We start from the raw sequence: 16,240 nt of genomic DNA, 5'->3' as shown, positions 1-16,240 counted from the left end.
GCCCATCAGCCTGGCCTCTGAGCCAGGTGCCTCATTAGCACCCCCTCCAGGACAGGTGGAAACTAGAGCTGGCGAGGTTCAAACGTGCCCAGGTCCCAGGAATGAGAAGTGCCCACTAAGTCAGGGCTAACACTCGAACTCCTACAGCTGGCTGGGCGCCCCCTCCTGGCTGAACTCTCTGAAGACCTTCTAGGACCGAGCACGTCTAAAAGTCCCGGGCTCGCCCTAACCGGTGTGGCTCAGTGGATAGAGCGTCGGCCTGTGGACTGAAAGGTCCCAGGTTCGGTTCCGGTCGAGGGCATGTACCTTGGTTGCGGGCACATCCCCAGTAGGAGGTATGCAGGAGGCAGCTGATGGATGTTTCTCTCTCATCGATGGTTCTAATTCTCTCTCTCTCTCCCTTCCTCTCTCTGTAAAATCAATAAAATACATTAAAAAATAATAATAATAAATAAATAAATAAAAGTCCCCGGCTCGCCTGGAAAGCAGGCCCCTCTCCCCCGCTGCACCAGCCGCCACGCCATGATCTTCTCTTCATGGACTCAGGGCCCTTCCGTGAACAAAGTGGACAACGTCACAGCTCGGTGGGCCTGACCCCGCTGCCCCTCCCGCCAGCACCACCTCCACCAGCAGCCTTCCCTGGCCCCACGGCACAGGCACCTGCCCGAGGGGCCACCTCCCAGACGACGCCAAGATGCCCTTCGAGGACGGGCTGCAAATCCAAGCCACAGGGACAGCGCCGCACGCCGCTCGAGCTAGCCGAGACAGGCCACAGGGACGCCCAAACGCTGCCGCGGCGACAGGTACGTGGCTGCTGGGAATGCGGAACGACAGAGCCACTCCGCAGAAGTCCGGCAGTTCCTTCAACAGCTAGGCACGCCACGACCATAGGACGCGGCATTTGCTCTCCTGGGCGTGGAGCCCAGCAGAGGGAGGCTTAGTTCACACAAGATCCTGTACGTGAACGTCGGCAGCAGCTTTACGAGTTCTCGCCAAACTCGCTGTCCTTCGGGGGGAGGGGGGGGGGGCGGGAGGGGTCCTGCCACACCACAGGCCACTCATGAACGAAAAGGAACACAGTATCCATGCGTGCTACAGGCTGTTGAAAATCCAGAGCCTAGTGCCGGTTGGGGATAAAAAGAAGGCAACGTAAAAAGGTTACCTACCGCGTGGGCCTGCTCATGGGACACTGCTGAAATGACAAGTTACAGAAATGGAGAAGCATGAGTGTTTGCCAGGGGTTCTGTGGGAGGGAGTGGGTGTGGCTCCACAGGGACAGCGGGAGGGGTCCTCGGGTGACGGAGATGCTCTGTGTCTTGACTGTATCCATGTCAACATCCTGGCTCCGACAGTGAACTCCATTTGCAAGACACAACCTTGGGGGACACGGGTGATGGGTACATGGGGCCTTGGTATTATTTCCTACAACTACAATTACCTGAAAATAAACAGTGAAATAAAAGAGAGGGAGAGGAAGGAAGGGAGGGAGGGAGGAAGGGAGGGAGGGAGGGAGGGAGGGAGGGAGGGAGGGAGGGAGGGAGGGAGGGAGGGAGGAAGGGCATGCCACGTGCTGGGTACTGACACCCTGGCAGTGTCTGATGTACCCGGCAAAGGACTCGCCAACTGCCCTGCTCTCTCTCCATGCTTTCACACCTGCATCCTCAGGGGTGAGCAGAAAATAAGAAAAAGAACTAGTCCCACACTAAGACAATCCCGATAAGATGTCTGATGTTCTAGGCCAGCGGTCGGCAAACTCATTAGTCAACAGAGCCAAATACCAACAGTACAACGATGGAAATTTCTTTTGAGAGCCAAATGTTTTAAACTTAAACTTCTTCTAACGCCACTTCTTCAAAATAGACTTGCCCAGGCCGTGGTCTTTTGTGGAAGAGCCACACTCAAGGGGCCAAAGAGCCACATATGGCTCGCGAGCCGCGGTTTGCCGACCACTGTCTACCAGGGGTGGGCAAACTTTTCGACTCGAGGGCCACAATGGGTTCTTAAACTGGACCGGAGGGCCGGAACAAAAGCATGGATGGAGTGTTTGTGTGAACTAATATAAATTCAAAGTAAAGGAGCGGAGGGGAGAGCAAGAGAACCCTCCGCTCTTTCGGCTCCGTGGGCCGGATAGAACAGCCGAACGGGCCGGATCCGGCCCGCGGGCCGTAGTTTGCCCACGCTGGCTAGGCAAACACTGGCACAATAAATTTTAAATTTTTTATTATGTTTCCAAAGTAAAATCCGGTTTGTAGAAATATAATATGCCCCAATTTGGTTTTTCCTGCAACTCCAGCACACGAAAATGTCTGTGCTTCTATTTACCGACGATCCAATCTAATTTTCCTCCCCGAAGCAGCAGCGCGCTTGCTGCTCTGGATGACAAAAGAGCTCTCCCGGCGGCTCCCACATCCCCGATGTACTGGGGTCACACGATTCCCAGCACTTTCCTTCACTCAGAGCTAATCCAAATACACCGAATCGCCCTCCCCAACACCTGGCAAATGTCACTTCCCCCCCACACCGGGGCAACACACACCACTAAGAAGTCAACTTCTGACCAGAGGCTCTTCCAGCACTCGGGGTGGAAATCCAAGCAGGAAATCACCTGTCACCACACTTCCAAGCTGTGCCTTAGTAAATACAAAATTAATAACTCGACGCTCCGTGCTTATCTCAGAAACGGCTCCGTGCCTTGCCGGCTTCATCTGCAGGAATCCTCGCCGGTTTCCACGGGCTTCGCTCCCCTTCCCGATGAGGAAACCGAAGCTAAGAAGGCATAAGCCACCTGCTCTAGGGTCACTTAAGAGCCGGGAGGTACGGTGTCGGGGTGCCGGGTGCACAGCTCTGCGTGGAGGGGCCCGAGTGGACTGGGCGCACGGCGGGTCCATCTGCCTCGTGATGAAGCCACTCCTGGCCACGCTGCTCTCCACGCACCCGGCCCTTTCCCATGGCTGCCATGGCAAACGACCACGCCTGAGCCGCTCACATCCGCCCACACCACTCAGCTCTCCCACAGACACCGGGGCCCGGGTCCGCAGGTGTCCGCAGGCTGGGCGGCTCTGGGGCGCATCTGTCTCCAGGAAGAACCCAGCTGCGATTGGAGCACTGAGCTCCTGCTTCCTTGCTGGCTATCAGCTGGGGGTCGCCTTAGCTCCCAGGGGCCTCTCTCTGGTCCTTGCAAGGGAGCCCCTAACTCTCAGGGCCAGCAACTACTCCCTGAGCCAGGCTCAGCATCTCTGGGACACGTGTCCATCTTTCTTCTGGATCCCTCTTCCGTGACCAGGTAGAGGTGTCCCCTGCTTATGGGGCCCGTGTCTCCTGCAGGATCAGCTCCACGTCTCAGGTACATAACCTCCGTCATCTGCAAAGTGCCCCTGCCGTGTCACCCACGTTCACAGGTTCTGGGGATTAGGGCTCGGACATCCGGAGGGTGCCGCCCCACACGCCAGGCTCAGGGGTGACTGGAGAACAGGCTGCAAAGTCCTACCCAGTCCCAGGATCCATACGAGCATCCTTACATTGGTGTTGGGACACAAGGCCCTGCCTACCTGGGGGAGGGGAGGGTGATGGAAAAGTTCATCTGGCCCAGCCACAGCTAGGTCCAAGTGCATGCCTCTGTTCATAAGCCAGATCCCTAAACTGACCCTCCAAAGTCAAAGACTGGTAAGTCTCCTGGGGAACCCCCACTGGAATGATTGGGGGGTGCGGGGGCGGGGAGGAGGGACCAGCATTTCCTGCGGAAGCCACGGGCCAGCTATTCACTCCTTTCCCGATTTTACAAAATAAAGAGCTCAAGTGTCTCGTCTACAGACAATGCTTCTCACAGAGTCCGAGCCCTCGCAAACAATGAGCTGTGATTCATGTTTCCAAATGAGATGGAGTTTTATCATTTTCTTTCCCCTTGTGATTCACTCATCCGCCAAGCCAGTGGCCCGGGTGGAAGCGAGGCCCACGCTCAGGCTCACCAGGCCCCGGAGGGGCACGCAGCAGGGCTGCGGTTGGTAAGGGAGGTGGCCAGTAATTTTCCCTCAGGCTGCAGCAGCCAGTGAGCTGGTGGGCCAGAATCCCCCATCAGGGCTTACCCCCGTCCCTCAGCGCCTCCAGGAGAACCAGAGGGGGCCTCCCAGCCCCAGCTCCCAACATGTGCGCATCCACCCTCCTCCCTGCGCTCAGCACAGAATCGGAGCCCCAGGCCTGGGGCCCCCGACAGGGGCCTCTAGTCTCCTTCAGAGACGGGGCAGAGTTTTGCTGGCTTCCACGCAGGTGAGCCCTCCTCTCCTCCTGGTGCAACCAAGCAGAACAGCCACTCCTCCCCCTGACAGCCATTCACACCCTCCCTAGAACCAGAACCGCCCGGAAAAACCATCCAGGATCCTTTTCTTTGGCGACTTTCCAACACAGCGTATTCTTAAAACCAAAGCGTTAGCCAAAGCGGCAACGTTAGAAGCCACCAGTGAACGGTAAGGAAGCTTCCGGAAGGTGTGAGACTTGATGCAGCGGGACACAACTCTGTTGTCACCCACAACCGCCTCCCCCAGCATGGAGATCCTGTCCCCTCCACCTGCAAACCCTTCCTTTGGTCTTCTAGGGACACGAGAGTCAAGCTACTCACAGGTGTTGACACCTACAGCATCCACCCTGGCATCACCCACCTGCGTGCCAACGAAGGGATGAAGGGTCTGAAAGTGTGGTGCCCCAAAGAGAAGCCCTCCCCCAGCTCCTGGCTGAGGAGCACCCAGGGGCCTGCCTGACTCTAGCCAGGGTCAAGGCCAGGTTCAAACCCAGAATGTAGCCATCTCTCACACAGGAGTGAGTGTGGGTGAGCCTCAGTGCCACGGGAGTGGCGCAGTTCCCAGCACAGGACTGAGGACCAACTGTGCCCCCTCCCTGCCCCTCCCTGCCTCCTGCCTGTCCCCAGCCCCAGGGCCCCAGCTCCTCCTCCATCTGTGGGTGCTGCTCCCAGTGGGTTTGTGCGCAGCTCTCTCCTCACACATCACCCCAGCAGGCTCACCGCAGCCTCCCCTAGCCATCCATGGCAGGCAGAGTCTCCGTCCCAAGCCTCCCTCTTCCCATGCAGACTCATAGGGACATTTCTATCAGGAGGTGCCCAGACTGAACCCACGGGAGGTGCCCGAGGTGCTGCTTACTGGCTCAGCTCCGGGCCAGGACGCGCACGCTGCCGCTGGCTCCACGCACGAGTCTAGAGCCTCCGTGTCCCCATCTCTACAACAGGCGTGGGAGGGGCTCAGCCATCATGTCCTGAAGCAAGGTGGCCCCCGGCTCCAGGTGTGGAACAGCTGGTGTGACCCAGGCCTGCCCCCAGGCCACTGTCCAAGGGGCTCCATTGCAAGTCCCAGACACTGAGCAGAGATGAGCAATGGGGTCACGGAAAGGAGAGCCCTGGAGGCTTCCTAAGGTCAGAGGGTCAGAAGGAAGGGACCAGCAGTGGACCTGGGCCAGACACTCCTGGGGTAGGGGCTGGCCTGTAAAGGCTCCGAGATGGAGGCCAGGGAACCCGAGGAGGACACCGCCTAGAGCCGGAGGGGAGGACAAGCCAAGGGCAGAGGCCAGAGGTCAGAGTTCTCGGGGCTGCCTAACAGGAAGGAGGAGAGTGAGACCCAAACCCGGCAGGAAAGATACTGAGACCAGGGGGCAGCCACCCCGGAGTGGAGGCCTGGAGGACAAGTCAGAGATGGCAGGAACCCAGCCCCCTCCGCCCCCCAGTCCCCTGGGAAGGACCGCCCTGCGCACAGGGGGCGCGAGTTTGTTTGGCCCCCAAGGAAAGCCAGGCTCCCTGGAATGCGCGCTGGGGTCCGAGACATAAACTTGCAGCCAACTCCCCCTACTCTCCCCAGGAAGTGACAAAGAGCAGTGGCGCCGCCGGCACAGTCCCGCCCTCCCAGTCCCGGCCCCGCGGACGCAGGCTGACACGGGCGCGCTCGGCCGCGGGTCTGCAGGGTCCCGCGCGGCCGGGGCCGGGCAGCAGCGCGATGGGCCGCCCGGGGGCGCGCGCCACTTCCCGCCGGGGGGAGAGCGCAGTCTCCGCGCGGATCACGGCACCTTGAAAGTGTTCCCCGGGCGCCCCAGACCCTGCACACAACTTCACCCCAACGCAGGAAGGCGCGGCGAACAATGACGCGGGCTCCAGCCGGGCCCAGCGCCCTGCGGGCGGAGCGGGACCCCGAGTTGGGGGCGACCCCGCGGCTGGAAGGCTCGGTCACGGGGGCGCCTGCCCGAGCACCGGCGGTCGGAGGGGACCCCCGGGAAGTGACATAACATCCCCCGCCCCGCGTGTCCTCCGCCCGGCCCGCCCACGCTCTCGCGGGGACAGCGCCGCGCAGGGTCCGAGTGGGCAGAGCCCGGCGACCCGGCGCGCGCGGGCCGGGGCAGAGGGGCGCACACGCTCGCTCCAGGCGCCCTTTCCGGCCGCGGCCACGGGCCCCCGCGCCCGCCCGCCCCGCGCCCCGAGTCCCGCGCCTGCCCGGGAGGCGAGCAAAGCGCGGGCGCTGCTCACCGACGCCGTACTTCTCCTCGCGCTTGGTGGGCACCCAGCGCGTCATGGCGCCCCCGCCGCCGCCGCTGCTCGGGCAGGAAACTCGGCGCCTAGGCGGCCATTTTCCATTCCTGTCGGGCGGCAGGATGGGGAGGAAAAAGTTTGTGGCGGAGGCGGCGTCATGTGGGACGGGGCGGGCGGAGCATCGCGGGCCGGATGGGAAAGGCCGGGAGCGCCGGCGGGAGGCGGGACGGCCCCAGGCTGCGCGCCGCCCTCGCCGGACCAGGCCGCCCGCGCCCCCGACCCGCGGCCTCAGAGCCACCGCCTCCCGCCCTGGGCACCGGCTCTGTCACCGCGCGCCCCCCACCCTGTCCTCCACATTCAGGGCCCACGGACACCCCCAAAGGAGCACGCCAGCCCCCGCAGGGGCGTCGCCTTTTTCGTATTGGTGTCGGTTCCTTGATTCAGTGAATCCTTTGGGGACTGGATGCCCCACAGTGAAGGAGAGGCAAGCCCACGGGGAGGCGGCGGGGGAATTCTAGAAGCATGTATGTGGTTTGCTGGGCCCGGGGTTGGAGGGGAGCCCCGTGATGTAATGCCACTAATTCAGGTCCCGCCTCCATGGAGAGTCCCGGAGCAGAGCACACCTGGGAGGTCCCCTGGGAGGAGCCTTCCAGAACACGTGGTTCATTCATTCATTTGACAGACACTCACTGAGCACCTACCCATGCCTGGGTGTGCCAGGAGCACCAAACCAGCCAGGCCAGGGGTGGGGGGCCATGACTCAGGTAGCAACAGGCAAACAGGTTGCTCCCAGGGGTTGGGCAGGACACCTGGGCAGGTGGGCTCCACGCTGGGCAGAGTGCCTTGCAGGGAGTGTGAACAGTTCCCCACAGAGGCCAGGAGGGAGGCGGCGGGGGGGGGGGGGGGGGGGGGGGGGGGGGGGGGGGGGGGGGGGGGCCTGAGGCCTCAGCCTCTTTGGGTTTGTAGAACTCTGAGGCTGGGGAAGGTGGGAGAGAGGGAGGAGGAGGAGGAGGTGCTGGCTGGGCAAGGGGCTTGGGGCCAGGCCCAGGGCGGGCAGGCTCGGAACCTGGTCTTCGCCCTGTAGGTCAGCTCTCAGACTTGCACGGTTCTCACACCAGTAAGAGTCGGGGCTTCAGATTTCCTCAAGGAAACACTTAGAACAGTGGTCGGCAAACCGCGGCTCGCAAGCCACAGGCTGCTCTTTGGCCCCTTGAGTGTGGCTCTTCCACAAAGACCACGGCCTGGACGAGTCTATTTTGAAGAAGTGGCGTTAGAAGAAGTTTAAGTTTAAAAAATGTGGCTCTCCAAAGAAATGTCAATCGTTGTACTGTTGATATTTGGATCTGTTGACTAATGAGTTTGCCGACCACTGACTTAGAACACACTCACACACACACCTATTTCTTTTTACCATAATTTCAAAAAGGAATAGAGCCGTTAGAGAAGATGGCCTCCGAGTGAAGGCAGCCCATTCAATGGAGTAAATTTGGTGCCATGGAATATTAACCGACTGTCTCGTGCCCCCAAGAACCAGTGACAATGGAGGAGGCCTAGAAGCCTTCGAGGATTGGAGGACGGGAGGGAAGGAGGATGGAGTAGGGGCAGTCCTGGGTGGGGAGCTGGGGAGGGCGAGTGGGCCACCATTCTGCTGCAGAGCGTGCCCATGTCCTGGGTAACCTATGACCTGAGAGTGGTGGTGAGTCAGCCACAGACTCCTAGCCTGTTACAGACCCGCCTTTCTGATAAGGAACTTGCACCCACAGAGGAAGGAACCTGGGCTCCAGTCACACGCACTCAGAGCCTTCTGTGGGAACTGGAAACCTCAGAGGCTCAGGCCCCGAACCAGGGCCTGGTGACTCTGACCCCTTGAGGGCCAAGCAACTGTGAGGGTGCCCTGCAGGTGGAGGGGGGTGCTCTGAGACAATGACTACTCGAGGTCAGGGCGGCTTCCCCGAGGAAGCGATGTGAGCCGGGCTTTAAGGATAAGCAGAAACCAGCTGAGGGACCAGCCTGTGCAAAGGCCCTGGGGTGGGAGGAGCACACGCCTTCAAGGAACTGAAAGGCCCGCACAGCGAACGCGTAGGCAACAATGGGAAGGGGCACCGAACCAGCCTGCGCTGGAAGGGCCTTCCAGGTCCTGCTCGGAATTCAGCCTGGAACACAAACCTTGACTATGCTCACCTCCTCTTTCATGCCCAAGTTCAATTCTGCTTGCGTGGCTATGTTACCCGCAGGCGGGCCTGGCAGCCGATAGTGTGACGTCGTTTTTGAGAAAAGAAAGAGCGATTTAATTAGTGCCAAGTTGGCTACCAGGAGGCACCGCTCAAATCTGCCTCTGGGATCCAGGGTTCAAGCAGGTTTAAGGGGTTCCGGGGAACAGGTGTGTGTGAGAAGCGCTAGCAGGCAAGTTTTAATTGTAGGAACTTGAAACTTGGCCAGGTACCCCAGACCAGGGGCGCTCCCTTCTGAAAGATTCTGGGGTGCAAGTTGCGCTTCTGTCCCGACCCTTTGGTTCTGGGAGGCAAGGGGCGGCGGGGGAGAGACACACTTTGGTTCCAGGGCACTGGAGGTCAAAGTTCGCGCCTCTGCGCATGCTTTATGCTCCCAGCAGGGCCTCTGAAGAGCAGCTCAGTATCTCCTTAGAGAGAGGACTGCGCTGAAACCGGTTTGGCTCAGTGGATAGAGCGTCAGCCTGCGGACTGAAGGGTCCCAGGTTCGATTCCGGTCAAGGGCACGTACCTTGGTTGTGGGCACATCCCCAGTGGGAGGTGTGCAGGAGGAAGCTGATCGATGTTTCTCTCTCATTGATGTTTCTAACTCTCTGTCCCTCTCCCTTCCTCTCTGTAAAAAATCAATAAAATATATTTAAAAAAAAAAGAGAGAGAGAGAGAGAGAGGACGGGACCCTTCGGAGCTGGTTCTGCAGTTACAGCCCCGCGGTGGGGACCCTGGGGAATGTGGGGACGTCCTGCCCGCCCTCCCAGAGGCCTGGCCTCGCCACCAAAGCTGCGTGGCCCTGCCCTAGGCTCCGGGCCATTCTTCTACTTCCAGGCCCCCGGGGCCTGGTATTCCTACGTATAAACGAGGGGCGCTCCTGAGGACCGCAGGTCAGACTCCAGCTGCGCATCTGACCCTCCGTCCAGGTTCCGTGAGACGCTCCCGTTCACATTTCCCAGAACGGTTCCCTCTTTCCTTCCTGTGACGCGGACCCACTGAACATACAAGTAAATGGGGCGCGGGCTGTGTGTGCTGTGTGAGGCGGTCAGAGCGCACATCTCTAACTGAGCCGATGAGGCTTTGGTCCCGTTATCACGGTGTGTGGCCCAGTCCTGGCTGAGAAGGTGTGCCTGTGGCCGCGGCGCCCGCAGCTCTCAGACGGTTCCTCTGTTTCTGCCGTGGTCTTATCCTGCGGATCTAAGCCGAGTCCGTGGCCCTGGACCTTTGCCCTGTGGTTGCAAGAGGTTGAAACCGGTTCCATTGCTGATTCCAGGAGCCCGAGGGGTTAGCCAGGGGCATTGTAAACGCCTGAGCTGACGTGGGTGGGCCACAGGTCTCAGCCGTGCCCCCGGGCGCCGTGCAGGACTTGGGTGTGGGCCAGGCTTGCAGGTGGGACCTGCCCAGGAGCAGTGGGTGGCCCGGCCCTCAGCCTCGGCGCGAGCTGAGACTAGCGACCCCTCCCATGACAGGGCAGAATCTGGAGATGGGGTCATGACAAAAGCATCATCCACATTACAGTTCAAATGTCTGGACATTTTTCATTTGAAAAGGATATTCCTATTCACCATGCAAACTCGGGAGTTAAATTCAGCAAATGTTCGCCTGGTGGAGAAGGCACGGTGCGTGTTGGGGATGGGGCATATGTCGTCTGGAGGAGGGGGCACCGATGAGAATGGGAATTTTACATACTGTAGTTTGTTTAATGTAACACGTCTTTTTAAAAAAATTTATTTCAGCCGAAACCGGTTTGGCTCAGTGGATAGAGCGTCGGCCTGCGGACTCAAGGGTCCCAGGTTCGATTCTGGTCAAGGGCATGTACCGTAGTTGCGGGCACATCCCCAGTGGGAGGTGTGCCTAGGAGGCAGCTGATCGATGTTTCTCTCTCATCGATGTTTCTAGCTCTCTATCCCTCTCCCTTCCTCTCTGTAAAATATCAATAAAATATATTTTTTTAAAAAAATTTATTTCAGAGAGGAGGGGAGAGGGAGAGATAGAAACGTCAATGACGAGAGAGAATCATGGATTGGCTGTGTCCTGCACGTCTCCTACTGGGGATTGAGCCCCACAACCTGGGCATGGGCCCTGACCCGGAAGCGAACCATGACCTCCTGGTTCTTAGGTGGGGAACGTGGTCTCACCGTGAGGTGTCTAGTCGCAGCCCTTTGACCCAGTGGCAGATCTTGGCATCATAGCGGGTGACAGGCATGTGGTCACAGGGCGCGGGGCCACGCAGCACAAAAACGTATAATCAAGGCTTTCCACCCAGCTCTCAGCTGACAGGAAATGGAGGGGACAGAGGCACAAGCTAAATGTCACCACAAGAAATGGAGCCCGTGAAGCTGGAGGGCGGGCCCTTCCGCGGGACGCCCATGGTCAGCAAGGCAGCGTTACCGACAAAGGATGAGTAGCTGAGAAAGGGCGTAGGTTTTTAGAAGGCTTCAGAAATATAACTGGAACACAACGCCTGGGCCTTGGCTGGATCGGTACCCCTGTTAACAAACCAACTCCAGAAGATGTTAAGGTCAAGAGGGGCATTAAGATCTTTTTTTCAAATTTAGTATTTATTTTCTTAGGTGCAATAATAGTATTACTGTGGTTATGTCTGCATAAAACATCTCCATATTTTAGAGGTGCATGCCGAAGTGGTTAGCATGAACTGTTCAGTGCGTTACTTTAAAGCTATAGAAAAAAATACAGATGGATTAAAGCTGTCCAGTTTGGCTGAGGGGGTATGAGTGCTTCGTGTAGCTCTCTACTTTATATGCATATATGCAGGTTTGAAATCTTTTCTGAAATAAGGTCAGAGTGGGGAAAAGGAAGGGCTTGAGGTTTAAAAACCGGCTGAGAACCAGGAGCCGGACCGCCCGCCCCTGTAGCTCAGGCTCTGCCTCTCCTCCCAGGTGCTCTGCTCAGCGTTCCCCAGGAGGGGGATCAGGGCAGACCTGGGTGTTAAACGTCAACGCCCTCCTTGGAGCAAATATGTTGTTCAGCAGAGGGTGCTGCGTGTGCCCAGGGGCAGATGTGCCCGTGGGTTAAGTGCAGACCAAGTAGCCCTTCCCACGCTGAGCACACGCAGAAGTGGGCTGAGGGCCAGGCCACCTGCAGGGGTGGCGCCTCCGGAAATAGTCCGCCCTGGATCTGGGCTGCAAGGCCTGAGGTGGTCCAGGCTTGCCCTGGAGGCTGGGTTCCCAGCCCCCCACTCCCCTGGGCCTCAGGGGCCTCAGATGGGGCAGGGTAGCCATTCACAGAATCAGCCAGACACGTGACCAAGACCAAGACCTTGGCCGCTGTCTGACTCTGGGCAAGTTAACTGGCAGCTCTAAGTTTCCTCGTTGTTAAAATCACCTGACTTCTCGGGTGCCGTGAGGATTTAATGGCATGATGGTAGCGAAGTTTAACAGGTGTGGGGGCTCCAGATATCAGGCGTTTCCCAAAAGAAGGGAGCTGGATGAGGGGCGCCCCACGGTGGGTGGCCCAGCTGGCTTCCAGGAGGCAGCGTCTGGAAAGGAAGCTAAGGGGGAAGCAGGAGGAACCGGGGCGTCCTCACAGCTTAGTAACGGCTCCTTCACGGGGAATGTGCCACGGAAGCGCTAGGATGACCTACGCGTTAGGCCCCATTTCACAGATGGGGACACTGAGGCCCCAAAGGCTCTCTGTAGAGTTCACAGCTACCTGCCTCTCCTTCCCCCTCTGGCCAAGGCCAACCCCAACCCCTTGAGTGGGTGGGGACCTCCGAGGCAGGGGCCACGGCCAGATGCAGGCAGGCATTCCCCCTGTCTCTGCTTGGCTGGGGCCCAAGGACCAGGGCCCCAGGCCATGCGGAAGTGGATCTGGGATGGGGTCTAAGAGCACATGGGGCTCAGCTGGGGGCAGGAAGCGTGCATGGCACACCCACTGCATGCGGGCGTCACACAGGTCCCGGGTCCCAGGACACACCTACAGCTGAGAGCTAGCAGTTCCCCAAACCCCGCTTCTGTGGCAGGATATTTGACTTCTTGGGGGGGCGGGGCGGGGGCGAGATATTTGAGATAGCTATTTAGGCTGTTTGCTAACTCCCTGGCTCTGTGACCTCAAAGACAAGGTGTGATGGAAAAATCATTGGCCGAGCATGAATGCATCAGGACGCTCCCCTAGAATTAAGTGACAGAGTTTTCTTCAAGGATCTTCAGTGAACTGCAGTTGCAGAAAACACCCAGGCAATACCCGGAATGTTCCTAAGAAAACGAGAATTTGAGAGCGTTTACAGGAAGAAGCAGATTCCGGAGAAGAATCCGCCCTGCGCTCTTAGCCTCTGGATTGGTCCCAGGTGGCGGTCTTCGTGTCCAGTGGTCTGGGCGATGGCATGCCTCGCCTAAATGTTTCAGGTTATCTAGGATGTATGTCCATCTGCGCACGGATGCACGACTGAAAAGTCCAGGAGATTAAGTTCTCAGGCTGCAGCAAGATTAAATCCATTACTCCAAGTAGTTTCGTCAGCTTGACCATAGTGACTCCATTTTGTTTCTTTTAAAAAATATATATATATATGTTTTTCATTGATTACAGAGAGGAAGGGAGAGGGAGAAAGAGATAGAAGCATCAATGACAAGAGAGAATCATGGATCGGCTGCCTCCTGCACACCCCCGACTGGGGATCGAGCCCACAACCCAGGCATGTGCCCTGGAATCTAACCAGGACCCTTCAAGTCTGCAGGCCGACGCTCTACCCACTGAGCAACACCGGCCAGGGCCATCTTTTTTTTTTTAGTCCTTCCCTGGCAGCCTGGTAAGGGCACGGGGCAGTGTGTACAGAGGCCAGGCATCTAAGGGGAGCCCTCCACGCTCACCCCTGCTGAGAGCCACTCAGCGGTTTGAGGCCGGGAGCCCCAGCCCAGCTCAGGTCCAGTCCGGCATGGATGACCTTAAGTGACCAAATGGGGCTTTTTCGAAGGAAATGACAGCATCTCGGACTGCCTCCCTGTTCCTCTCAAGCAGATACGAGGGAAGCAGCTCTGGGTTCTGTTGAAGAACCATGACTCAGTCCTCGACCGAGAGCAGGGGCGTGTGGGTGAATTTCTCCCTTCCGCGGACCGGACACGTCTGACAGCCTGTGGAACAGCAAGTAGGCGGTTCTGTGTGCGTCCGGGTGCCGGGGCCACGTTCCCAGGGCGGCTTCCAGAATGCCTCTGTTTTATAGGAGCTGTTACGACGCCCTAATGTGTGGTCCAGCTTTCCGAAAGGATACTGGCCTCGTGGGACAGACCTTTGTTTTTGCTTCTAAAAATCATTTTATTGGAAAATAAATCACGAATACAGGAAACTATACAGAAATCAAATATATGGCTTAGCGAATTATTTCAAGGCAAACAGTATCGGGTTAAGAGAGAGGATTCTAAGGACCCAGACAATCGTGTGGTGAAGGCCTGGGGGTGGGGGGGCGGGTGAGTGCAGGGTGGAGAGGGTCAGTGGGGGTGAAAAGGGGGACATCTGTAATATTTTCAACAATAAAGATACATTGAGAGAGAGAGACGGGGAGGGGGGGGGAGAGTCCTAGCTGGTTTTACAGCCGTGGGCAAACTACGGCCCACGGGCCGGATCCGGCCCGTTCGGCTGTTCTATCCGGCCCGTTCGGCTGTTCTATCCGGCCCACGGAGCCGAAAGAGCGGAGGGTTCTCTTGCTCTCCCCTCTGCTCCTTTACTTTGAATTTATATTAGTTCACACAAACACTCCATCCATGCTTTTGTTCCGGCCCTCCGGTCCAGTTTAAGAACCCATTGTGGCCCTCGAGTCAAAAAGTTTGCCCACCCCTGGGTTAGAGTGTCAGCCTGAGGACTGAAGGGTGGTGGGTTGATTCCCCGTGAAGTGCATGTACCTCGGTTATAGGCTGGATCCCTGCCCCGGGTCAGGGCATGTGACTGGAGGCAACCAATTGATATGTCTCTCTCACATCAATGCTTCTCTCTCTCTCTACCTTTCTCTCTAAAATCAGTTATAAAACACATTTTAATATGTAAAAGTATGTGTGTGTGTGTGTGTGTGTGTGTGTGTGGCCTATAATCAGACATTTGTTTATCCCGTGTTGAGTGCACAGCAAATTCAGAATAAAAATACTAATCCTAACACAATCATATTTAAAATATTTTTTGCAAACTTTTCCACCATCTCTCCTCCCCCATTAAAAAAAAAAGCAGTTGTCTCCATCCACATTGGCACAGAGCACCCTCATGATTCCCACAACCTCCCTCTTCCCCCTCACTTCGTCTCAGTCCCGCAGGTAATCTGCTTGCTGCTTGCCCCCAGTCCTGAGGCTGATGACCGGCTAGTCATTTGGGGGCGTGAAGCTTAGTTTCGATTAAATTTTTCAGGAAGGGCTCTTGGGAACCCATTGCTTTCCTGCATGTTCATAATAATGTGTGTTTATATTTGAAAGTCGGTTTTGCTGGATATAAAATCTTATGGCGTATAGTTGCTTTCTTTGAGTTTCTTAATATATGCTCCCTTTTCTTTTGGAAGCAAGCATTGCAGTTACAAAATCTAAAGATTGCCTAATTTTTATTTCCCTTCCAAGCCTGTGAAACAGCATGTTCTTATTTTTGTAAACTCAGCAGAGTTTTTATTTATTTATTTATTTATTTATTTATTTATTTATTTATTTATTAAATATATTTTATTGATATTTTACAGAGAGGAAGGGAGAGGGATAGAGAGTTAGAAACATTGATGAGAGAGAAACATCCATCAGCTGCCTCCTGCACACCTCCCACTGGGGATGTGCCCGCAACCAAGGTACGTGCCCTTGACCGGAATCGAACCTGGGACCTTTCAGTCCGCAGGCTGATGCTCTATCCACTGAGCCACACCGGTTTCGGCTCAGCAGAGTTGTTAGACGATGCCTCGGTGTTAGTCTTCGGGGTCAGCAGGTTCAGGTGCCTGGTGCACTCTTTCCACATGCAGCTTCCCATCTTTTTGTTCATTTCAGGGAGTTTTTCTTTCATTATTTTTTAATATTTTTCTCCCCTTGCTTTGACTATCCTCTTAATGGACTCCGATGATCTGAATGTTTAATCTTCTTTGCCTATCTTCCATCTTGGTTACTTTTTCTCAAGTCTTTTTTATTAATTTTTTTAGATCTGCTATTTCTTTTTAGGCATTCTTTTTGTCTAGTCCAGCCGTGGGCAAACTACGGCCCGCGGGCCGGATCCGGCCCGTTCGGCTGTTCTATCTGGCCCGCGGAGCCGGAAGAGCGGAGGGTTCTCTTGCTCTCCCCTCCGCTCCTTTACTTTGAATTTATATTAGTTCACACAAACACTCCATCCATGCTTTGGTTCCGGCCCTCCGGTCCAGTTTAAGAACCCATGGTGGCCCTCGAGTCAAAAAGTTTGCCCACCCTTGGCTAGTCACTACTGTGTCCCTTCTAATTGAGTCTTCATTTTTTAAAAATTTTAAAAAATATATTGTATTGATTTTCTACAGAGAGGAAGGGAGAGGGAGAGAGAGCTAGAAACATTGAGAGAGAAACATCGATCA

The 16,240-nt window shown here is 56.6% G+C and overlaps 1 protein-coding gene across 7 annotated transcripts in view; it reads right to left on the bottom strand.

Annotated features, from left to right (window-relative positions):
• The window catches only part of DOCK1 (dedicator of cytokinesis 1), a 331,039-nt gene extending 324,371 nt beyond the window's left edge, over positions 1-6,668 (bottom strand). For 4 of the 7 annotated variants that reach the window (XM_080641473.1, XM_080641477.1, XM_080641478.1 and 1 more), the window contains exon 1: positions 6,515-6,648. In XM_080641473.1, coding sequence (XP_080497599.1) covers positions 6,515-6,560 — 46 coding nt within the window. In that variant the 5' untranslated portion in view covers positions 6,561-6,648. Of the gene's footprint in view, positions 1-6,514 lie in introns of all 7 variants that reach the window. The other 3 variants (XM_080641475.1, XM_080641476.1, XM_080641474.1) reach the window with 2 other exon arrangements.
• Between the last annotated feature and the right edge of the window lie 9,572 nt (positions 6,669-16,240).

Source organism: Plecotus auritus (genome assembly GCF_963455305.1).
Source record: "Plecotus auritus genome assembly, chromosome: 9".
NCBI lineage: Eukaryota > Metazoa > Chordata > Mammalia > Chiroptera > Vespertilionidae > Plecotus > Plecotus auritus.
This window is presented reverse-complemented; position numbering and strand designations above follow the sequence as displayed.